Below are 24,026 nucleotides of genomic sequence, written 5' to 3' on the forward strand. Positions count from 1 at the left end.
AAAAGGTCATAATCACATCATCAAGAGGTCCAGGCTCACCACATCATCTGTCTGTTTTCCAGAAAAAGTCACTCTTACCCAAAGGACAAGTGGAAATGCCTAAATGGGATGATAAAAGTGCTAAGTGTGGCCAGAGCCAAGAACCATTTTGCTGTCAAGGCTTAAAATATATTTTCATTAAGAAAGAAATGTTAGGAAATGGCAGTCTTTTGATAGACAACTCACAAGACTAATTTGTGAAACTCCATAGAAAGAGGAGCTGGTGGAAATTATTCTTACATTCACACCTAAGGCAATCACCCTGGATTTATTACTACATCTTGGGCTGCAAGCCTGAATCTGATTTATTAACTACTGTCCCTTTCAGTTTCTTATCCAGGGTGGTAAACCAGCTGTAGAAAGCTGAAAAGAAGTTGAGCTGCGTGTCTTGTCATTTCAGCCTGTTTCTTATGTTCATTTTGGTCTATAAACAAACAACTCTCAGGTCTCCTAAATAGATTTTCTGATTGAGTTCCCAGAACAGACCACCACCGGTCTCATTAAAGCTTATTTATGCTACTTTCATGCATGAATAAAAAAGCTCCCATTCACTGCTGATTTTATTTAGTTAGATCCTGTGCCTTGTGGTGGACATTGAATCGGAGTGACATTTTTGGCAACAACAAAAAAAATAAAACAGTGGGACTGCGGAGAACAGTTTGATGTCTGTAACTTTTGCAGTATGAAAAGGAAGGGGTTAACCTGTTCTTGGCTGTATGGTATTGATTGAGGCCCATGCAAAGAAAATACAGCTGTAAATAGTTAGGAGTATTCCCTAGTAGCTGGGTTGTTGGTTGTTTTTGGGTTTTTTTTGGTAAGTCATTGAACTGGGATTCTGGAGGTATGACCTGTTTCCCAGGGATGCCACCCGCTTCCTGCATGATAGGAGGAGGAGAAGGAGGAGGACGAAGGTCACGAGTTGCTCTAGGTCTCAGCTCCCCAGCTGAGAATGATCCTTTCTCCCTCCTCTGCTTTTTTCCAACTTGCCTGTTTATATTGCTAGCTTTTCAGCAGAGTAACGTCTACTCTGCCTCTGTGCTGATCATGATGGGTCCTGCTCTCAGCTGGGGTCTCTAAACATCACTGCGAATAACAAATATAATTTTCCCTTTACACTTGTCTCCATCTCCATCCATGCTGCTGTGTCTGTGAGGTAAGATTAATAGCTAAAAATAAAATAAATTTAAAAACAAAAAAAAAGAAGAAATCAGTAAAGATGAAGAACAAGGGAGTAAAGATCCAGCAAGTGTGAAAAGTTGTGAAACGGGTTTGTTTTTCTGCAGTCCTGTTGGCTGATGATCTCTTGCAGAGGTACCGCATTTTGGGAAGAGAAGGATTTGAGCCTGTCCTTCAAGTCAAAAGGGTGAACAAAAAGCAGCTTTGTGAATTTCTTTTGTGCTAAGCACATTGTGAATATTCTTAAGCATTGCCACAAGGATTAACATCTCTGCATTTTAATGTGCCTGGTGCTGGAATGTAGCTGGAAAGTGGAACAGGCAGGAATGGTCTCTCCAGGCACTGGGCTCTGCTAGGTGTCTCTTTGAAGTACTATTCAATAACTTTTCTGTTACTTTTTCTTTTCTTCCTTTTTTTTTTTATTCCTTTTTTTTTTTTTTCTTTCCCTCCTCCTTCAAACAACTTCTGGAACAAATCCTGATAGCTTTCACATTTCTGAAATTTACTGGACTGGACTGTTTTATCTCCAAATACCTTTGCATAGCAGTAGTATATATAAAAAAAAAAAAAAGGCATGTGGACAGAAGTATGGAGTTTGGTATTTACTTTGGATCATTAACCTGGTCTGTAAATTTGACTTGATATCTCCTTTTTTTTGTTCCTCCCCCGACTTTGTGTAATTTCAGAGCCCGCGAAGAGACGCTGTCATTTGCTGCTTCGGGATCCCAGCAAGAAATGGGAGTCTGATGGATTGTAAATGCACCTGCTTTGTTTAAAACCCAGCCAAACAGATAAGTGCCCTTTTAATTATCTCACAGCAGCGTTTTAGACGTAGTTGTGCACAACATCTCTCTTCAGTTTGGTTTCAATTCGGTGAGCCCTCTGCGTTTCACCATTGCAAACAAGTACTCTGCGGTTCTCCTCTCGGCTGAGAAATCACAGGCGATATCAGTATTTCACGTGAGCTAATTAATTAGCGTCTGCGGGAGCTGCAGCTGATGGCTGGGGAAGCTCCCGTGGGTCGTTCCCTTCTCCTCTGGAGCTGCCGTCTCCAGCAGCCCAGTGAGGTTTTGGGACTCCGAGAAGCAGCTCTGCGGGACCAGATGAGGCTGATGTGACCCATCTGAGCCTTAAGGAGTCCTCCGGGACTCATTAGGGGTTTAATAACTAAACTTGGCTGGTTTGATTGAGAAGATGCTTGTGCAGGCTTGGCGTGATCTCAGAGAAACCAGTTAATGCTGCTGGCAGGAGAGAGGGCTTTCTGCATGTGCTATTCATATGCGTGTGGAGACAGTGATAACCCCTACTTCTTCCTGCCGTTTCCCAGGTGGGAAAATAGTTGGGAATAGCAGAGAGAAGTCCTTAGTTATACTGAGTTTATACAAGGCACAAAGAGGTATCGTGGGTGAGTTGTAACAAGTATTGTTCCCTCGGTGTTGTGGGGGACGTGTGTCTCTATGGATAGCAAATACAGGCTAGCAAGAAAATAATTTCTGGCAGCTTAGATCTGCTTCTATACGTGACCGCTGCCTGCTCTCGGACACTGCAATTATTAAATAATCTAAGAAATCCATAAAATGTGATCTCGTGTACAGTGTAACTTTGGAATCCTACACAGGCACGGGGCTGGGGCAAATATTCACCGTAGCTGCAATTTACAGCGCTAGAGTAAAATGAAAAAATCACTAAAGCTGAGCATGTGAGCACTGGAAGGGATATGTGGCAGCAGGAGGGACAGGAGCCAAATTATCTGCTCCAGAGCTGTCTTCTCTGCTCTATCAGGGTTAATTAGCAGTGTAAAATGTCTGCCTCGCTGCTACGAAACTACAAACAGGTTTGCTACAGCAAGTCAGACTGTAGTAACTGATGTGAACTCATCTTACTGTGTTCCTAAGCAGAAGATGAGTTTCTTGGTGAAGCCTGGGACCGAGAGAGACTGGAGAGACGAGATGATGCAGTAGGAGGTTACTGGAGCGCGAGGGAACTGGATCTAGATCAGCTCGGGTGATCCCTGGAGTTTCTGATGTTCCCTCTTTTCTAGGAAAAACTTCACTCCTGCTGTTATTACCGAGAAACTTCTTATATTAATAGAAGAAATGACTTGTCCTATATCAATTACTATGCTGTGACTTAAAATTGTTAGCGTTACTTATTCCTGACTCGATACTCTGATAGCAAAAAGGCTTGACAATATATTAAGAAACACTGATAAAATGAAGCCCTAGTGAGAAAATCAGGGTTTGTTCATTCAGCAAGAATGGATGGGAAGTAAAAAAACCTTAAATCACCCCAACAAACAGAGTTCTTTGCTCCTCCAAAAAAAACCAAACAAAACCCCAACCTTTTATTTTTAGCCTCAGAGATCTTCAAGGTCTTGATTATTAGGTCTGTGACTTGAAATCTGATTTCTGCCAGTGTGCTGATATCAATATTCCCCAAAATTAGGTCCTGATAAACGAACCCTAACCTGGCCAGACTGGGCATCAAAGCTGAATTTGGAAATCATACCCTGAAGTGTGGCATGCAACTTGTAGCGCTCTGTGCTCTTTGGCAGAAGAGGCAGAAAGCACCTGCAGTCTCTCTGGAGCTGTACTGATGTGAGAGATGATACTGAGCGTGTTACATGCGCCTGTGGTTTGGTTGGTGCAGCTGAGGAGAAGGGATTCAACAGATCATGACAGGCTTCTGCAAAAAATCTTGTCCAGAAAAGAAGACTCCTGAATCCCTAACTATTTTCTCGTCTTACAGGTGAGCCTTGAGGACACCTGGGTGACCATAGCTCCTGAATGCATGACCTTCCCCTGGGATTAGACGAAAGCCATGGGGAAAGACAAGAAAAAAGAGGAGGCTGTCTTTCTGAGGAAAAAGATAACTTTGGTGAGGGCTTTCTCACTCCTCATCGGCAGCATGGTTGGCAGCGGCATCTTTATCTCCCCAAAAGGAGTACTGAAAAACTCTGGCAGCGTGGGTTTCTCCCTGGTTGTCTGGTTTGCCTGTGGGCTCCTCTCAATGTTCGGTGAGTTGTGGTGAGCTTTGCCAGCCTTTGCTTAAGCACCTGGGAGGGAAACCAGCACGTTTTTACGTATAAAAAACATTGGGAGCAGAATAAACTAAATTTTCCCTGTTCCTACTGCAACAGAAACAAAGGTTTAAGAAACCTGGGGGGATCACCAGGGGTCTTCAGTTCAAATGATTTCCCTCATGGTGACTGAGACAATCCCAGCGCTTACAGTCTGTGAATATGAAATCTTGTGTGAGTCCGGGTCAGAGGAGTGACAGTGACCGCAGATGGAGACAGCATGTTCTCTGCCAGGAAAGCTGGGAGAAGATGAGGGGACTCATGAGGGGACACCTCATCACTCTCTACAACTACATGAAAGGACACTGTAGAGAGATTGGTGCTGGTCTCTTCTCACAGGTAATTAGTGACAGAACGAGAGGGAATGGCTTCAAGCTCCAACAGGGTAGGTTTAGACTGAACATTAGGAAGGAATTTTTCACAGAGAGAGTGGTCAGGCATTGGAATAGGCTGCCCAGGGAGGTGGTGGAGTCACCATCCCTGGCTGTGTTTAAGGGCCATTTAGATGCAGTGCTAAGGGACATGGTGCAGGGGATGACTTTGTAGAGTAGGGTAGATGGTTGGACTCGATGATCCCAAGGGTCTCTTCCAACCTGAATGATTCTATGATTCTGTGACCCATTCTGTAAGGTGGAAGGGAGATGTAGGCATCCAAAAGGCACTCGTGAGTCCAGGGGCTGTGCACTGCTTTTCATAGACGCTGTGAAAAGGGCAAGAAGTGATGGTCTTAACATGTCATAAGGGATCCCCTTTCTGTCAGGGAGGAGAATAGAGAAGTGCTAGAGCACGTTGCCCGGGGAGCTGCAGAATACCCACCAGCCAGGGGTGGGTGTCTGGATGTCTGTCAGAAACGGTTTGGATGTGGCTGATGCTGCCTTGGAGCAGGAGGTGGAGCAGATCAGTTCAGCCCTGTTTTCTGTGTGTTACCCGTAGGCTTGGTTTCTGGCATGGATACCAGTATTTTCTCACAAAGGGTGGACAGTTTGATGACAGTTTCATTCTAGTTCTTCTGAAATAATGTAGCTCTTGAAGTTGTGATGGATAAAATGTATGGCTTTTAGTTTCCTTCATTAACTATATGAAATCACCATCTCGGAAACGCTCTAAAGGTGCTGTTAGGAGAATCACAAGATCTCTCTGCACTGGGGAGAAATCTGATGTGTATTTCCCTGGGTGACTTTAAATTTCTTCTTCTATATTGACTTAGGAACAAAAATACAAGAAAGGAAAAATACTCCATGTGGGAAAAAACACTTTGGCACTGTGACGTGTACACACAAGTTTAGAAATTGAGACATTAAATTGTTAATATGGCAACAAGTGTTATTCTTGCTTTTAGCGTACGTGTACTGATATTTCATGTTGCAGCCTATGTGCGGTGATTCGGTGAATTACATACTTTTACTTAAAGAAAATCTTAAAATATAGTGTGACCATGGTGTTTCTTTTAAGTGAGCAGAGCAATAAACAATAATGCGTGTGCTGATCACATAGCCCACGCTCTGCACTTGGAAAGGTTTCTCTCTCCATTGCATCCTTTGATAGACTCTGCTGGCAGGGAGTCTCTTTATCAAATTATTGTATTTTGTAGCCAAATTTGTTGGTTTTTTCTTCCCTTTTATCAGCTTGATGACCTCCCCTGATCATTTCTCTGACACTTTTTTTTGCAGTATATTAAAAAGGCCTGCTGTCTTATATGCTTTATTTTTTTTCTTTCAAGTATGGCATTTACAGAAGTCCCCTAGCACGAGTTCAGCAAAGCACTCAAACGCGTGCTTAAAGTATGCAAAGAGACCCACTGGAATAAATGAGACGAGGTGTTAGATGTAGTGCTAAGGGACATGGTGCAGGGGATGACTTTGTAGAGTAGGGTAGATGGTTGGACTCGATGATCCCAAGGGTCTCTTCCAACCTGAATGATTCTATGATTCTGTGACCCATTCTGTAAGGTGGAAGGGAGATGTAGGCATCCAAAAGGCACTCGTGAGTCCAGGGGCTGTGCACTGCTTTTCATAGACGCTGTGAAAAGGGCAAGAAGTGATGGTCTTAACATGTCATAAGGGATCCCCTTTCTGTCAGGGAGGAGAATAGAGAAGTGCTAGAGCACGTTGCCCGGGGAGCTGCAGAATACCCACCAGCCAGGGGTGGGTGTCTGGATGTCTGTCAGAAACGGTTTGGATGTGGCTGATGCTGCCTTGGAGCAGGAGGTGGAGCAGATCAGTTCAGCCCTGTTTTCTGTGTGTTACCCGTAGGCTTGGTTTCTGGCATGGATACCAGTATTTTCTCACAAAGGGTGGACAGTTTGATGACAGTTTCATTCTAGTTCTTCTGAAATAATGTAGCTCTTGAAGTTGTGATGGATAAAATGTATGGCTTTTAGTTTCCTTCATTAACTATATGAAATCACCATCTTGGAAACGCTCTAAAGGTGCTGTTAGGAGAATCACAAGATCTCTCTGCACTGGGGAGAAATCTGATGTGTATTTCCCTGGGTGACTTTAAATTTCTTCTTCTATATTGACTTAGGAACAAAAATACAAGAAAGGAAAAATACTCCATGTGGGAAAAAACACTTTGGCACTGTGACGTGTACACACAAGTTTAGAAATTGAGACATTAAATTGTTAATATGGCAACAAGTGTTATTCTTGCTTTTAGCGTACGTGTACTGATATTTCACGTTGCAGCCTATGTGCGGTGATTCGGTGAATTACATACTTTTACTTAAAGAAAATCTTAAAATATAGTGTGACCATGGTGTTTCTTTTAAGTGAGCAGAGCAATAAACAATAATGCGTGTGCTGATCACATAGCCCACGCTCTGCACTTGGAAAGGTTTCTCTCTCCATTGCATCCTTTGATAGACTCTGCTGGCAGGGAGTCTCTTTATCAAATTATTGTATTTTGTAGCCAAATTTGTTGGTTTTTTCTTCCCTTTTATCAGCTTGATGACCTCCCCTGATCATTTCTCTGACACTTTTTTTTGCAGTATATTAAAAAGGCCTGCTGTCTTATATGCTTTATTTTTTTTCTTTCAAGTATGGCATTTACAGAAGTCCCCTAGCACGAGTTCAGCAAAGCACTCAAACGCATGCTTAAAGTATGCAAAGAGACCCACTGGAATAAATGAGACGAGGTGTCTGCCTGTGTTAGACACTTTGAACAGGGATTCTGCACAAATTTGCCAACAGAGAGGCAGGAAAATTTGAGGTCCTCACCATGGACCTGACCTGATTATGGCACTATTGCCATGGGACTTGGGAGGCATGGCCATATCACCACTGGGTTCCTCTGTGCTCCCCCTCCACAGCCACCTGAGCTGGGCAAAGAAGTAGACAACACAGCGAGAGATGGTCTTACCCCCCAGGGTCCCATCCCAGCAGCGCTCAGCCCCACTGCAAGGTGAGCTGTGCTCAAAAAAAAAAAAAAGTGTTCTATGATTTCTTTTGGTGAACAAAGGATGTTTAACCTGGCAAGTGAACTCAGTGCAGACAGGGCTTAAGATTCATACTTAGACCCGTTCAGACGGCATGATGAATTGCTCTGTAGAGAAAGCACAGATGTAAAGATCTTTTTTCTTTTTTTTTTTTTTTTTTTTTTTTTGGCACAGGAGGAGGTGTAAAGGTTTCTATCCATTTGCTTGAAAATTTTAAACTGCCTTCTCCCAGGGTTTCTCGTTGTGCCCTGGGGCAGGGTCAGGGAGGTGCAGAGGCGCTGGTCAAGGCAGGAGCAGGCAGTCCCCAGGCCTATTGGGGTACATGAACGTGTGAGAAGAGACTGACTGAGCCCCTCACACAGACTCTTCCCTTGCTCTGCACCCTGGGAGCCATGCTTTCTCTGGTGGCAGGTCTTCCCTCTCAGAGGAGATGCCCTGCTAGGTCTTCTGTCCAGTGTCTTCGAATGAAGGAAGGGATTTATGTGAAGATGCAAGATAAGGACACAGGAATGTGGTCTGTGATCCAAAAATGCGATTGAAATGACCGGTTCAGTGATGGCCTGTCAGCTGAGCTGATGGAACTGCCCTGTAAGCAGCATTTCACCAGCCTGTGAGGAGAAGCAAGAACCCAAACCTCCAGGGTGGTTTTTGAAGGAAACCTCCTGTAGCTCACTGCAACATTTCTGTAACACACCTTTTCACATAACTTCCATGGGAAAGTTGGGTCATTAACCAGAAAATGGAGAATTTCTTCCCGTCTGACAGAAAAGTCAATCACTTCAAAACTTACTTCAAAATACTGTAGCACACAAAAACGGGGAATAGTGGCTCTGTTAAATCCCCTTTTCTTCCTCTAATTCACTACTTATTTTAAACAGATTGATTCAATAACTAAAAAGTCATACAGAAGAGAAAAAATCCATGGGACGATTTACTCAGTGCTTTTCTACCTGAACTTTTCCAGGTGCCTTGAGTTATGCGGAGCTTGGAACAAGAATCACCAAGTCTGGAGGACATTATATCTACATTTTGGAGACATTAGGGCCTCTGCCAAGTTTCTTATTCCTGTGGGCAGAGTTTTTTGCTATCAGGTAAGGGCTTTTGTTTGTTTGCTTTTTGCCGGATGCTGTGACGATTTAAAAAAAGCAAGTTATTGTGCCAGGTAACAGTCTAAGCAGTTTGTAAAGGAAAGAGAAGAAACAATCTGGACAACTTTTAAAGATTTTTCAGTGATAAAAGGAAGAGGACATAAGGAGTAAATAGCTACACATGTTCAATGTGATCTGTACTTGAAGAATATCTCTCTTCTCCCTTGGCAGCTGGTATCCTCCAAGAGCCACAGTATTTTTCAGAGGCTGACAATAGATGCCAGATTTATTTCAGATCTTCTGTTTTCATTGTGAAGCTTTTTCTGGTTCTCTTGTGTAGACAATTTTCTGGCTTACCCCTGAGTCAAATAATATTTTAGAAAATGGTAAATTACTTTTTTTTTAACTTTTAAAAAAAAAAGTCCTCACCTCTCAATAACCTGTGCTCTTCATATCAGCTGAGATGAGGCGGGACATATGGACCATTGCTTAGTACAATTAATCTCAGCTTTTGTTTTCAAGTTGGGAATGGATCTTTTCTTTGCAGCATGCGATTTTTAACTCATTTACTGAGAAAAACCTGTGAAAAAGACTTTATGGGAATTCATCACCTGCATGGGAGAGCAGGAGTAAGCTGGGTGGGGAAAATTCCTCCCCTCCTGAGTTTTGTGCAGTTTTACATCATGCCATTTCTTTGGCTGTCTGCAGACCCCAGTTTGTGCTCGGTTCCTCCCCCCAGGCCTGCCAACAGTGCTGTGGTTTCTTTGGCGTTTGGACGTTACATGCTGGAGCCGTTTTTTGCCCCCTGTGCAGCCCCTGTCCCTGCCGTGAAGCTGGTGTCCCTCCTGGGGTACTGTAAGTACTAACTTTTACTGGAATGCTCCTCTCGGAGTCTCTCTGCCCCACACCAGGGGCACTTACGGGGTGTTATCTTCTGGAATAACTATGGGATTGGGGCCCCATTTTATCTTCTTGGCCACCCAAAGCTTCCTGATCCAAGGTGCTGGTCTGGGGCCACGATATTCTCCAAGAAGGGGAATGGGCCTCCCTGTTGAGCAGCTGGAGCCCTGGGGATTGTGCCAAGTAGGGGGAGTAGAAACTCTTTGTCTATAATTGTGCAAATTCCACCTGGGTGGAGGGTGTAAGGTTCAAGCTTTTGAACTCCTCGCCTGCTGCCTGCGAAGCTGTTCTGCCTGCTCTGGGCTGGTGTGTGCTGGCACAGGAGCTGCTGTAAAAGGGGGCTGATGAGATGTCCTTGCAAACTTATGGGGAGTAGAAATTCTTCATCTATAATTGTGCAAATTCCACCTGGGTGGAGGGTGTAAGGCTCAAGCTTTTGAACTCCTTGCCTGCCACACCTTCCCCCCAGGCAGGCGTGGGTCACCTGAAAGGAACCAGGCTCCTCATCCCTCATAGGAGCATAACTCAGCTCCCCCTTCAACCTCTGTACGCTGGGCCACCCCTGTAATATTTTCTGGTATCTCTCACCCCGGGTATCCTCTCTGTAAAGATGTAGCTTTCTCCCTGGCATCCCTAGAGCAGGGAGCTCTGCTTTATTTTTTCCTGCATACGTCGAGCTGTGGCAGTGTGGTCTCCTCCCCAGACATGGTCCTCACCCTCAACTCCTGGAGCGTCACCTGGAGTGCCCGGCTGCAGACAGCTCTCTCTGTCGTCAAGCTCCTGGCTCTGGCACTCATCATTGTGCCCGGGATGATGCTGCTGGCCCAGGGTAGGTGTGCTGCTGGGTCACTGAGGGAGGGTGCTCGACAGACTGGCCTGTCACGGCCTTTTTATCGGTCCCTAGTGATGAGCGTGGTACTCGTTTAGCTGGCAGGAGCTTCCTCTGCCTGTGTGCTGGATGTGAATTAGCTGGGAGCTGAGACCAGGGTGGTTGGCACTCAGCTGTGTCGTTGCACCGGGCCAACGCACCTGGCTCAGCTGCAATGTCTCCAAAACTGAGGGAGAGTCTCGGTGCCTGAGGCTGTGTGAGCCTACCCAGGGTCACACAGGCACCTTCCTCTGTGGATGGTCTTTCTTTGGTGGCAGACTTGCCCTGATTTCATCACGGCTTGAAATCCTTCCAAGGCAGCACAAGTTTGATGGACGTCAGTTGATGAGTGACAGCATCCCATGGTGACCCCAACCAGTCACAGCTGTGCAATGTGTTACCAGCCCTCAGCTGAGCCCTGGTGCCTGCATCTCTAACCATTCTGTGGCTGAAGCTAATGTGTTTTACCTTCTAATCGAGATGGGCAGTAACTCAGACGTACGATGGACTCACACAGGATTGTGTACTCACACCCAGAGTGGGGGGAAAAACCCCTGCCAGTAACATCTTCTGGGAATGATACAAGAGCGTTGGCTTTAATCCAAGCCTCAGTTTATAGAAAAGCCCAAGGCATTCCCACTCAAGGGATGAAGCCTGGTCCCTCGTCATGCTATTACCTTCCTCTGCAGAGAAAACAACACAGGCAGTAGGCTACGCGTTCGTGTTTCTTTTTGATGTCTGGAGCTGGCTCCTTTGAACATGCAGAGATCCCCTCCGGCTGGCAGCACTTCTGAACTGAAGGACTGCCCTGCAGCTAGAAATCCTGAGCCATTATTGTTAGGAATGCCTTTAAATGACAATCTGGAGCCCTGGCACCCTTCCTCCAGTGAGGAGGATAAGTACTGGTGACATCTGGAGGGAGAATTCACCAAGAGACCCCAATATGACAGGTTGTATTTAATTTGACTCATGGGGGACTGTAAATCACTCATTAATATATTGCAGACAATAAATCCTTTTTATGCACCATCACTTATCAGCAATCATTTTCAAACATAAAAAGACTACCCTGATAGGCCCACTCCCATATTTTGGTTTAGTTTTCTTCAAATCTGTTTTCTTTTTGAGCTGTTTTTTGTGCTTAGAAATCAGTTTTGTGCTTCTAAATCAATTTGCCTTACTCCTTGCTTTGTTCTACTTTCTCTGGTTACACTCTTGTCCTTTCCTCTGCCATTTCCTTCCCTTTGGCTCAGGGTTTTTTTGCTGGGCCAGGGTTGCAAACCCAAATGTCCAAATCTTGTCACAGAGCTCCTTGCAGAGGCACCTCCATAGAAGCAGCCTGACTTTCTCTGTGTGTCTTGTGCCATTTCATCCCTTTCCTGGCAAAGCCCAACTAGGCAAGATCTACTCCTTTTACTTATAAAGGTACTTTGACAGGCAGAACTGACTATAGATCTGGAACCAAACCTTGGGCCCCCTGGATTTGAAAATGTTGGAAGTGCAATTCCTTTTGACTGTATTTCTTATCGGTCTTCCCCTGAATGAGAAGCTGTTAGGTGTTTCTTCCTTCCCTAGGTTTGTTCGATGTTTGATAAAATGTGTTTCATATCCAAAATCCTGACTTTGATTGTTTGTTTGTGGGTTTTTTCTGTTGTTATCTCAAGCAGAGAACTTCTAGGAAAACCGAGAGAGTTGGTAAAATGGCATCTTTATCTGAGCCACCTCTACTTTTTTTAAATTTTATTTGCTTTATCCTCCGTGTCCCGATTCCCTCCTCCTGTGGGTGGGCTGTGGTGGCGGGCAGGGATCATGCCCAGAGTTGTGGGCCCAGAATGGCAATCCCTGCTCCCCGTTCCCTCCCCTGTCCTGGTTCCCATGCTCCGACCAGCATGGGGCTGGGGTCAGCGCTCCGGCAGCGGGATGGGGAGGGAGCACAGCGAGAGCTGAATTAGCTGCCTCGTTGGCTGCACCACATCAAAGAAGAGTGTGCATCCAGCTGCTTAGGGAGCTGGGAGGAGGGAAGAGGGGGGCCAGCACAGTGAATTAATTTTGGGCCTAAAGAAAGGACAAGACAACTTGGGTCCTCTCGTCTCCACGATCTCCCGTTCCCACAGCAGGCTCTGTCTGAAACAGAACCAGCCCCTGCCATCGCCCTTCCTGAAATGTCTCCTGTAGCTGGATGGGGGATGGATTTGTTCTGTCACTGTTTGTGAAGTAAATGTGTCAGCACAGCACAGCAAATTAAAGCAATGAAACAAATCCAAATACCTGGCTCCAGGGAAGTCACAAACGTCCTTCCCAGGTCTGGGCAAGAGGTGCAAGGGGTGTTATCCCACGGGAAGGAAGCCCATCTCTGACATTTCCCTGCCCTGTGTCCATTTGTTTATCTCCTGCAGGCCACACCGAAAACTTCCAGGATGCTTTTGACAGGCAGTCGCTGGTTTTGGATAAGCTGCCCCTGGCTTTTTACGCAGGCATGTTCGCGTATTCAGGCTGGTAGGTGCGACAGGAGGGAGCTTCGTGGGCAGCAGGCTGGTGCCTGAGACGTGGCTCAAACTCTCTCCCTTGTCTCTTCCCACCGTGCAGGTTCCAGACAAGCTTTGTGCGTGAGGAGTTGGTCAGGCCTGAGCGGTAAGGCTGGGGAGAAGTCGGTTACCAGCATCTGGGGTACCGTGGCTTTCCCAAATGCAGTGTGGGAGGAAATAAGTTTGGTGGGTTCACCTAACCAGCTGCAGTAATAGCGTGCATAACAAGGGATAACAGCTTGTTCTTTGTGTGCCCCTCTTCCTGTTTCTTGTAGAAATATCCCCCTGGCTGTCATCGTGTCTGTGATCACAGTAATTGTGGGGTACATGCTCACCAACATCTCCTATTACACGGTCCTGGGAACGCAAGATGTTCTCGCTTCTCCTGCTGTGGCTGTGGTAAACCATCACCCCTACAGTTACCTTTCTTCGGTGGGGTCATGAATGGGGGGTTCATGGCAGGTGTTTTGGAGATGATTTTTAAGATAAAATGCCTTATTTCTTTGTCATTTGTCTGGATTACTGGGCAACAGTAACTTCTTCTAGTCTTGCCTAAAAGAGAATGAAAAATAACCTACAGATGACAGGAGAAAAGGCAATATTTATGAGTTATACTTGGCTCCTTCGATAGACGAAGTTGTCTTTCTCTTGAATCTGATGTTTAGAGATCACCCCGTTTTCCTAAAGTCACACTTGCTCTTCCTCCAGAGCTTTGTGCAGCGAGCCTTCAAAAGCCTGATCTCCGTGGTCCCTGTCCTTGTTGCGCTGTCCTGCTTTGGAACCATGAATGGAGGAATCTTCACGTTTTCAAGGTCACGTCCCTAAGAATTAATTGCTCTTTTGGCTTACTGAATTGGAGGGGAGCACCAGCAACCTGTGCAACTGCACACCCACTTGATGGCATTTTAGCCACTCTTGTGGGAAAAACAAGGCCTTTGACTCCCAGGATGTCCGCTACAGGACAACCCTGTTGGCTAAGAGTTGACCCTTTCTATTTCTGGCTAGGTCCAGACTTTGGTACCTAGGGCTGGTCACAAACAAAGATTTTTATCTTCTTCCCCCTCTCCCCCTCCCTTTCAGTTTGAATCCCCAGTTTAAAGTGAAATGTCAATGTTTCTGGTGAACTAGAGGCTTTGTTGACGTTGGCAGCTACTCAGTGAGACCGAGCCTTCTTTCGCTGGGTTCACCCAGCTGCTCTGCTGCAGGGCACGGGGCTCCCTCTGTTGTGAGGACCTCTGGCCAAAGGCAAGCTCTCCCTTGAGGACTTTGCTTTAAGGTCAGTGCAATGTTATCAGGGATGGGCCATTCCTAAAGCAGTAGCTGAGGCTTAACAAGTCTGGTTGTAGCAATAAGAAAAGCTTTGTTCCATGGAAAAATTATCATGCCAGCTTCACTGGCTACTACACTGCATGTCCTTATGGGAGCCCTGAAATTGGAGAGGAGGGCAGAGCTTATGGAGAAGCACGTTGTGCAGGTCCTGAGGAGCTGAATGAACTCTCTGGAGCTGGTTCTGTTTCACAGCTTTGATTGCAAAAGGAAAAATCAGTTGATATGAAAGGGATGTTTCATAGTGTGAAAGCTAATGAGTTATTTGATCCACTACCCTGAAGTCCTATATTAAATACAGGTGTGGGGAATCCTCCCCTTTAGCTCCTCTAGACAGCGGTTTTCTTTGAGGATGAGAAGTCCCTGGACAGCACAGAGTTTCTGCGTGTCCCTATCGCTTTTCTCTCCCCAATCCTGGCACCATTAACATAATCACTGCAGAAAGGCCATATAACCAGCGATGGGGCCTCCCTGGCTGCTGGCCAGCCACACCCCTGCAAAACCACAAAGACAGCAATAAAACCAGTTTTACACTCATGCCCCAGCTGCTTTGGGCCCTGCTCCAGCCCAGCTGATGCTCTGGCATGGTTTGTTTGTGGATATTAAATTTATAAAATTGGATGCAGTGCCTTCTCCCTAATTGCCCTTTCACGAGTCAAAGGAGGGAAGGAGGCAAGGAGCTCTCTGCTGTCATTTTGTAGCCGGTCTGGTGTGTAGCTGGCCTCTCGGCAGGATGCCAAAATATATTTTCCAACAGCTGGCCAGAGGATTGAAAATCCTCTATTATTTGAGGAAATTGCACTTCATTTATATATATATTTATATACAGATATATATGTATATATTTTTAATATATATATACTTATAGGATATATAAGTATGTATAAGTATATATTAAGTGTGTATATATATATATTAAAAAATATAGGTATCAAGACTGACAATCCACTTTCACAAACTCACCAGCCTGTCTTATAAAGAATCAAAGCTTGTCACCCTTCCCCTTTCTACTGGAAAGATTAACCCCTTCTCTGATGGCAAGAAACTTTCTTGTCTCTGTTTCCAGCCTGAACTCACTCATGGTCGCTTTGGACTTGCCCAAAGGTCTCTGCTAATGGGCCACCAAAGGGGATGCTACCAGTGGTCCTGCTGGTGGGCTCTGCACTGTGTTGAACTAACTGGTCCTGGGAGAGCTATGGGAACTCAACATTGGGTTTTGTTTCCATATGCCCCAAAAGTGCAGTTAAAGGCAGAACTGTGGCCTTGAATAGCAGACCTGTGCTGGGGATGTGCCTTGTGGCCTCAGGTCAGTTCAGGGACTGATCTTCTAATTTCCTCATCTTCTGGATGTGGGATACTAATGCATAGGGCTCCCTGTATTTTCCTAGGACTTTGTTTGTGGCTTCCAGGGAAGGACAGTGGCCTCCTCTCTTCTCCATGATCCACATTCGAAGGCACACACCCCTTCCCGCTGTCATGTTAATGGTAAGGAGATGTGGCTGTGTGCCATGCCCTCTTCTTGCAGTCTTGGCTTTCCTGCAAAGCCTGGAGAAGCTGAGGAGTTTTAAAGGGTGTTGAGACACTAAGTCAGCCTCTGAAAAATAAAGAGGGTGGAATACTCTGGATGAAAAGTATTAAGCCCCTTTGTGTCAGCAGTGGTATCCAAACCCACTACCTTGAGTTCCCGCCTTATAGCCTTGGAGACCTTTTTTTAAAAGTACTGTCCCTACCATCTGCCATGGCTGCTGCTCAGTATCATCCCATGAAAACACCTCTGCCAGGCTTTGGCTATTTGGAAAACTGAAATTCCCAGGTGTGGTGGGAATGACCATTTGCAGAGATGCTCTGTTTTCGTTTTGGTTTGGTTTTTTTTTCTGGCTATGGTGGTCCAGATCCATCATAACTGTGCTGCAGTGACTCTTGCAGGTCAGCCAAGCTTCCAAAAACTTAGCAGATATCTTTATATGTTGCCTTTGTACCAACAGCACGGGCTTTTGGATCATGCATGTTTTAATTGCCCTGCCTAGGACACAAAGCATCAAAGATGCTGTTGATCTTGAAAGGATTGCTCCTTCCTGTGGCACGTCATAATAGTGAGTTTAGGCCTTCTGCCTTCAGTCTGTGACACTGTTTTGTAAAGCTTTCTGACCTCTGAAATGTTGGGGCTGTGAAGTAGCTGCCTGTGATTGCAGGGGGGCTGGAAGAGGTGATCCACATTACCCTTTCTTGTCCGAGGACCGTAGTAAGGCTTTAATGATTGTATTTCATCTTCACAATGCTCAGTTCCCTTTGGTTACTGCCATGGTGTGTATCGGAGATATCTACCATCTACTAAACTTCTTCAGCTTTTCCCGATGGCTCTTCATAGGATTAGCCACCCTTGGGCTCATTGTCCATCGCCACCGACACCCGGAGCTGCACAGCCCGTTCAAGGTAACGCATGGCATGTACCTAACAGCCAGGAATGTGCAGGCTTGTGATTTTTCTCTCTTACTTTCTAATAATTGCAGCGTTACATGGCCATGGTTGCCTTTAGGCTGTCAGGGGTCTTGATCCTTGCTCAGTAAGGGATGCAGGGAGAGCTGCTGAAATGTGCCCAAGCAGCCAGACATGGTAAATCCTATAAAGTCGGTTCTACATGGTGCCACATCTGTAAGAATGGCAACCTGCTCCAGGGGGCAAAATTTTGGGCTGGGAACTAGCAGATGTGCAGAAGGCACTCCCCACACTCATCTCATGGGCTGCAGGGAGACACCTTTACCTGGATGTTGTTTCAGTGGTAGGTAAGTCTCAGCTCTAGCTGAGAAGCAGGAGGGTGTCAGGCTTGGGGGAAAAGAGGATGGCCAGAGAGATCCTGGGAGCAGACCTGACTTATGGGGAATCATCTGCTGGCACAAAAATATTGTATAGTGTAAAGCAGCTCTTGTGCAACGATTGCTGCTGTAGGCCCTGAGGATGTGCACAGCGCATGGGTATGTACCACAAACTGTAGGACGCCTTGTCCTCTTGTGCCCTTCCCTGGCCTCCAGCAGTGGCTCTTCTCATGCGGCTGGGCGCTGGGAGCTTCATTGTGTTGATGGGGGACGTTGGAGTTTGTGCTGGAGCAGCTTTCTTGTGCTCGGAGCACCTTTCCCACTGCTGGGTGATGTGCAGAAGGTGTTAGGCTGAGGTGGTGCTCGAGGTGTACAGTTTGTTCCTGTCTCCAGTTGCGCCTGCCTGGTGCCTCCAGCCAGCTCCTGGGGAGGAGAGGGGACCTCTGAGGCCACAGGCACTGGGCAACCGATCAGCGAGAAGCTCAGGGGATAGAAACGCTTCCCGTGGCTCCCAGGGCTCCTCCCTGAGCCACATGAGGCCCCGAGGGAAGTTTGGGGTAATTTTTCTTCTCCGTCTTTGCTGGAGACTGTGTGTTTAGCAGAGAGCTTGAAGCTTCCCAGTTTGTTGGCTGGAAGCATTTGCGTACTCACCCAGAACCAGATTTTAAATATGTTTTCTCTTTTTCTTTTAAACCAAGATTCTCAGGGGAAGTTTATTAGTGGATAGCACTGGTGATGTTCTCAGCTGTTGAGATTTTTGCCCCGTTTTGATTTAGGCTTTTAATGGCTCCTAAAGGCAGATTAGGTGAGGGAAGGAAATGCTGGGCTTTTGGTCAGTTTGGCTGATTATTTGTTTTTTTCCCCGGTCTCCCTTGTTTTTATGACCACTTCGAACCTGAAGGGCTGTGTGCAGGTGGTGTGGGCATGTGCTGCGCTCTAGTGGCCAGAGAGAGGTCGTCTTCTGCCACCAGTTACGGAGAACGAATCATAAAATGCATATGATTATGCTGGTACTACTTCTCCCCAGCAGCATTTTGGGTGAGAAACGGTGAGAAAATACCGGGAAGAGGAGGAAGCCGTCCTCTTGCTCACCTCTCAAGCAGATGTGCAGCATGAGTGCGTGCACGTAGGAGAGGCTGGCAGGGGATGCTCGGGTTGGAAAGACCGCAAGAACACATAAGTTTGGTGGTTGGAAGGCTGCCATCGCTAGAGCAACTGATCTCTTCCAGCTCGGCATGGTCTGCATCCAAAATAGGATCTGTTACCGGAAAAGAGACTGTCACCCTAGGTGAGACCAGCAGCTCCTTCATTCTATCAGCCGTGGCAAGGAGTAACTTGGCTGAGGTTGGATCCAAAGACTGAGAGAATGTTTCAGAGTTTTATTGTTTATTGCAGTCTTCTGATTTACTCTCCAAATAACCCAGATGAATTGGCTCACCCAAAAGGGTAAGGCTGAAGTGCTGACTGCTTCTTTGGTCTTTCATCAGGGTGTTGTTGAAGCTTATGTTCTTGATGTAGGTGCTATGGAGATAGGGAGTCTGGTTCATCCTATTTTGGCTGCTGTAAGTCTCAGGCAAGTTGGAGGCAGGTCAGAATAAGCCATGAGTGTTACAACCAAAGAACCGTTTAATTCAAAGTGCTGCTCTTGGCTTCAGATTTTCCACCAGCAGTTGTGACGGGTGGCAAGTAGATACATGTGCATGCACAGGACCAGTACACTCAGAGAGCAATGGGGTATAGGTAACTTCTCCCCCTGCTTGGCTTCCAGTTGCCAGTGAGGTTTATATTTTGATGCACGTGAATATAGGCGGCATGCACCTCACAGGGCACACTGGGCTCTGAGGATGGTACAAGTCAATTTTTGCTATATGCATTCTACTCGTTCACAACTGATTGTAAAGAAGCACTCTGCAGGACAGCTACATGATTTTTCTCATCTTCTTTAAGATGTGTGCCAGCATGTGTGGAGGCTGATTTGCTGCAGCCATCAGTTTTGCCTGAGCATCTTCTGTGCTCTTTTCCCCAGGTTCCCCTGTTCATTCCTGTCTCTTTTACCATCATCTGCCTCTTCACAGTCGCAATGTCTTTCTACTCAGACCCTGTGAGCATTAGCATTGGATGCACCATGGTTTTAAGTGGTTTTCCAGTCTACTACCTCATAATCCATGGGCGAATGTCAAGTCGTTGCCGTAGCTCGTTTCGTAAGTACACGTTTGAATTTCAGTATTGTGGACCCACACAGGCTCAGGGTGGGGATGTCAGTTTGTTCCCAGGGCTCATCTCTAACACAAATTGCTCCATGACCAACATACCTCATGAAACCTAAGTCATGACCCCTGCCACCCCTTCAATGTCTTTCCCAAGACACAGCATCAGCAGCCAAAGAGATGAGGGGTAGGCTGTGCTGTGGGTGGTTGGCAGGCAGGCATGGGCTGTGTCTGTCTGGCTTGCAAATATATTGATAAGTCAGCCTGATGCTTTGTTTTAAAAAAGATAGGGCTGAGGTCTACCAAAGGGGTGGAGGAGGTAGGGGGGTGGGGGAAGGGGTGGGTAGGGAACAGAGAGGGTCATTTTTGCACCCCAGCCCTGGTTTCTGCTAGACTTTATCATATAGAATCATAGACTCATCTAGGTTGGAAGGGACCTTCAAGACCATCTAGTCCAACCATCTACCTAACTCTGATTAAAAAAAACCTCATCACTAAACCATGTCCCCCAGCACCACGACGACTTGTCTTTTCACCTCCAGGGATGGTGCCTCAACCACTTCCCTGGGCAGCCCATCCCGATGCTTGATAACCCCTTCAGTGTAAAAATTTTTCCTAATATCGAATCTGAATCTGCCCTGGTACAACTTGAGGCTGTTTCCTTTAGTCCTGTCACCTGTGACTTGGGAGAAGAGACCGACTCCGCCCATCTACACCCTCCTTTCAGGTAGTTGTAGAAAGCCATAAGGTCTCCCCTCAGCCTCCTTTTCTCTAGGCTGAACAACCCCAGCTCCCTTAGTCTATCCTCATAAGACTTGTGCTCCCATATCTTCAGGATCACCACCTCTCCCTCAAATTTGGCTGACAATGAGCAAGGAGATCAAAAGTTAGGATGGAGAGATTGACAGGCAGACACTGTAACCTTGTGCACAAAGACACTTTCTGAAAGGCTGGAGGGAGGACTGGTGGGAGAAGATGGGACTACCTGAGGGTTATCTGTTCAGTGAAGAGATCAGGACGGTTTTGGGCATAGATGTGGTTGTGTAAATGAAATACATCCTCCACTCTACGCGTTGTCTAGCACAGGTTTCCTTTGGATGTGGCACAGTGGTTGCCCTGGTGGCACAATGATTTGCTCAGAAACAAGAGCCTAATTTTGAGTTTAATTTATAATTTCAGTTATGAATCTTTTTTTCTTTTGATTTGATGTTGGGCTGAGGTGTGTATCAGTAACCACTGAACAGAAGAAAATATACAGCAAGAAAGGGTTACAATGGTCGGCTAATGTAGTGATCCAGCCATCAGTGCTGGTGCTCTGATTTTCAGCCGTATCTGAAGATTTCCGCTGGACTAAACTTGCTTCCTTTTTCTTCCCCCCTTTCAGATTATCTTACACACAAACTACAGTTACTGCTGGAAGTAGTCCAACAAGAAATCAAGACTTATTGAGAAAACCACCAGAACTCACGGGAGAAGATAAAATCTACTTACGCCATTTCTGATACCTTTGATCCTACCAAAGACAGGCCACGCTATTATTCTTTTAATCACTGCAAATGAGGATGAGCCTGAGACAAAACCTTGCTGCAAGTGTTCCTAAGCCTGGCAATCGGGATCAGCATGAGCGTGGCACATCTGTTTCTGCCCTTTTCTTTTTTAGCAGAACAAGCTAGTTCTTGGAAATGAGCTTGCTTTGCCTGCAGAGTGTCTTCAAAACCAAGATCCTAATTTAGCAGCCTATCCCAGTCCTAAGTAAAATAGAGTGTGTGTGTGTATATATATGTATATATATGTATATATATGTATATATATGTATATATATGTATATATATATATATATATACATGCAATTTTTAAGTTTCCTAACTTGGCAAATAGAGGAAGGGAGCATGTTGCAGAACTTGGAGTCCAATACATGGAAGCCAAATGCAGCTTTCAAATGAAGTGTTGTGGTAGCAATGCTGTGGACAAGAATTATGAAAGGAAACGGGTGGGAAGAGCAAATTAGAAATAAGGTAGATGAATTGGAAAGGAGGAGACAGGGAGCCAAAAATTCATTCACCAGAAAGTGCAAATTCAGGCTAACGAGAAGATATTTGAAAACTCTTTGAAATTCAAACATTATCAAAGTCAAGTCAGAATGTTTTACTTTGATTATTATGTAAGCAGAATAAGTTTATTCTCATTTGAAATAATATTTCGATTTTGAATTTTATTTTTCTGAAACGACATTTCAAAATATACAAACACATTAAAAAAATCAGCTAAACATCAACAAGAATATGACAAAACAGATCCTGATCCCTCCCCCAGCTCCCCAGCCCTGGTCCTCACCCAGTGCCAGCAGTGAAGTTGAAAATTTATATTTCAGACCAACTCCAGTGAAATACAATTTCTTCTTTAGTTAGACAAGATCACTGATGAGGGCAGATTCCTGAAAAAGTGTATCTTTTGGTGCTGTAAGAAGACATGAAAGACTTCGTGTCAGAGCTTTAACTTTAAATCTGCAATCAAATGACTTGCTGAATTGATATGTAAATGCTCATTTGAACTATTGACATAAGAAGGTTTCCATTACTGGATTACTTTGGTTTACATTGTGAATGTGGCAATGTTATGTCCAGGTAAAACAGCAATTACCTTTTCCCAATCACTTAATTGTTAATCTTCTCCTAAAAGATGGGAAGTAGCATGCTGAGGCTCCTCTAATGACCACTGGAGAGAGGAATCACAGAATGTGGTGCATGTTTAATCTTTTTTTTATCAAGCATTTATGTACTTGGAGTAAAACCAAAGTAACATTTACAAACCCAGTGTAATTTACCTAAACTTGTAAAATTCACCATAAAGATTTGGAAATAAATAAGAAGTTGCTTGGTTTTTTTTCCAAAGCAATCGAGAATTATTTTTGTTGTTATGACTGCTTTCCCATTCCTGTGCTCCATTAAGCTGGGGTAGCAGCAGTGCAGTTGCAGGGTTCATTTTCCCCCTCCCACAGTTTAATTTACAAGCTGCTGGACATTGACCAACAGGAAATCCAGTCTTACTGGGAAGACCATCACAACCTACAGGAGAAGGTACTGACTTTAAATGATAGTGTGGTTTCAGGTGAGATCTTGAAATGTTTCCAGCCTTCCAGGTATGGATCAATCCCACCTTGTGCCAGGCTTTGCTGAAGCTGAACCTTCCTGCAGCACCCTGCGGCCAGGCTCTGCTGTGGGTGGTTGAGGAATCAACCTGCAGAAGACCTTGCAGAACCAGGTGAGCCCCATCACTACAATACAGCCTGAGTCCACCCCTTTAGTTCCTCGTTTGGGACATTTTTCACACCTTGAGATAGAAGCGTGAGGTGTTGCCAGTGTGGTTCTGTACTCAAGACCTCTGTGAATGTGATGTGCCCACACCGTAGCATCAGTACTTGTGCATCAAAGTTTGGAGTGGTCTGAAATTGCAAGAGAGCTGCTGTGTGTCTGCAGATATACACACACAGAGGGTGAAACATCTTTTTTTTTGTCCATTTCCTCTGAAGAGAAAAGGGAACAAGATTCTAAATTCCTGGGGCGAAAATAAGTAATCCTACCTGCCGGACCATGTTTTTTATACATGATAAATCATTTGACATATGCTGGGAAACCACACTTGGATGCCTCTGCTGACTGTGCAGGAATATGATCTTGCAGGGCTATATATATAGGATGCCTGCTCCAAGACCTGTCAGATACTGGAAATGCAGACAGATATAGTACCACGGATACATTGACAGTTAGAAATCAGAGGTTCAACAGCTTCACAGATGATGTTGCAATTAAAAGTGTTAAAAATAAAAGATATGATGTTCAGAAGTGTCAATTTACAGCGAGCTCAAGTTTCCAGTTTGTGGTGAGTTGTTTGTTTTTAGAGAGGATGGTATGTTGCTCCCAGCAAAGCTATGTAATGTCTCCTACCAAGCCAGAATGTTTTTCCTAGAGCTGATATCTCATGCCTACTGAAGCTCTTGGCTTCAGTTCAGAAGAGTATTTTACTAGAGAATTCACATATGCAAAAATGAACCTCCAGGACCTGATCCTATAAATCTCATCAGTCAAAGGGAAGCATAAAAGTTGTGCAACTATGGAGATGAGAGCCAGATACTATATGGAAGGTCAAAAGCCAGTCAAAAGACGCAGACGGGGAAGAAACAAAGTTCAACTTCATAATCACATTTGTGGTGTTTCGTTCATTTTCTTTTTTCAATACTACATCTATAAAATGCAGTCAGAGAGCAGCCTTTCCAGAAACTAAACCAGAGATTTATGTGTTCCAGCCTCTACAGATCCAGTCCGACTAGATCATCAGGAAATAAAAATGTTCTGGGCAATTCAACTGAATGTAATTTGTGTAACAAAAAAAAAAAAAAAAAAAAAAAAATTAAGAACACTTCACCTGCCGTTAAGAGATTTCAAACACCCAGGGCAGCAGCACTGCTGAGAAGGAGCCACATACAGGTTTGATGAGGTTTAACTTCATATTGTGTAACAAAAAAAAAAAAAAAAGAAAAAAAGTTAGTACTACTTGACCTGTCGTTAAGCT

General features: G+C 45.1%; 1 protein-coding gene across 4 annotated transcripts; it reads left to right on the plus strand.

Moving 5' to 3' along the window:
* Positions 1-1,059: 1,059 nt before the first annotated feature.
* Positions 1,060-21,238, plus strand: LOC106885384 (cystine/glutamate transporter-like). Of its 4 annotated transcripts, none has more exons than XM_014937544.1 (14): positions 1,060-1,192; positions 1,902-3,219; positions 3,964-4,231; positions 8,695-8,821; positions 9,558-9,673; positions 10,422-10,547; positions 12,983-13,082; positions 13,173-13,217; positions 13,387-13,510; positions 13,820-13,923; positions 15,826-15,922; positions 16,721-16,870; positions 19,277-19,451; positions 20,842-21,238. In XM_014937544.1, exons 3-14 carry the CDS (start codon positions 4,036-4,038, stop codon positions 20,904-20,906), a joined length of 1,425 nt encoding a protein of 474 aa, XP_014793030.1. In that variant the 5' UTR covers positions 1,060-1,192; positions 1,902-3,219; positions 3,964-4,035; the 3' UTR covers positions 20,907-21,238. The 4 variants fall into 4 exon arrangements, with proteins under 4 accessions (XP_014793030.1, XP_014793031.1, XP_014793028.1 ...); XM_014937545.1 differs by having other exon boundaries at positions 1,902-1,968; XM_014937542.1 differs by lacking the exon at positions 1,060-1,192 and adding an exon at positions 1,528-1,584 and having other exon boundaries at positions 1,902-4,231.
* The last annotated feature ends 2,788 nt before the right edge of the window (positions 21,239-24,026 follow it).

This window comes from Calidris pugnax, unplaced genomic scaffold (assembly GCF_001431845.1).
Source record: "Calidris pugnax isolate Ruff unplaced genomic scaffold, ASM143184v1 scaffold1, whole genome shotgun sequence".
Classification (NCBI taxonomy): domain Eukaryota; kingdom Metazoa; phylum Chordata; class Aves; order Charadriiformes; family Scolopacidae; genus Calidris; species Calidris pugnax.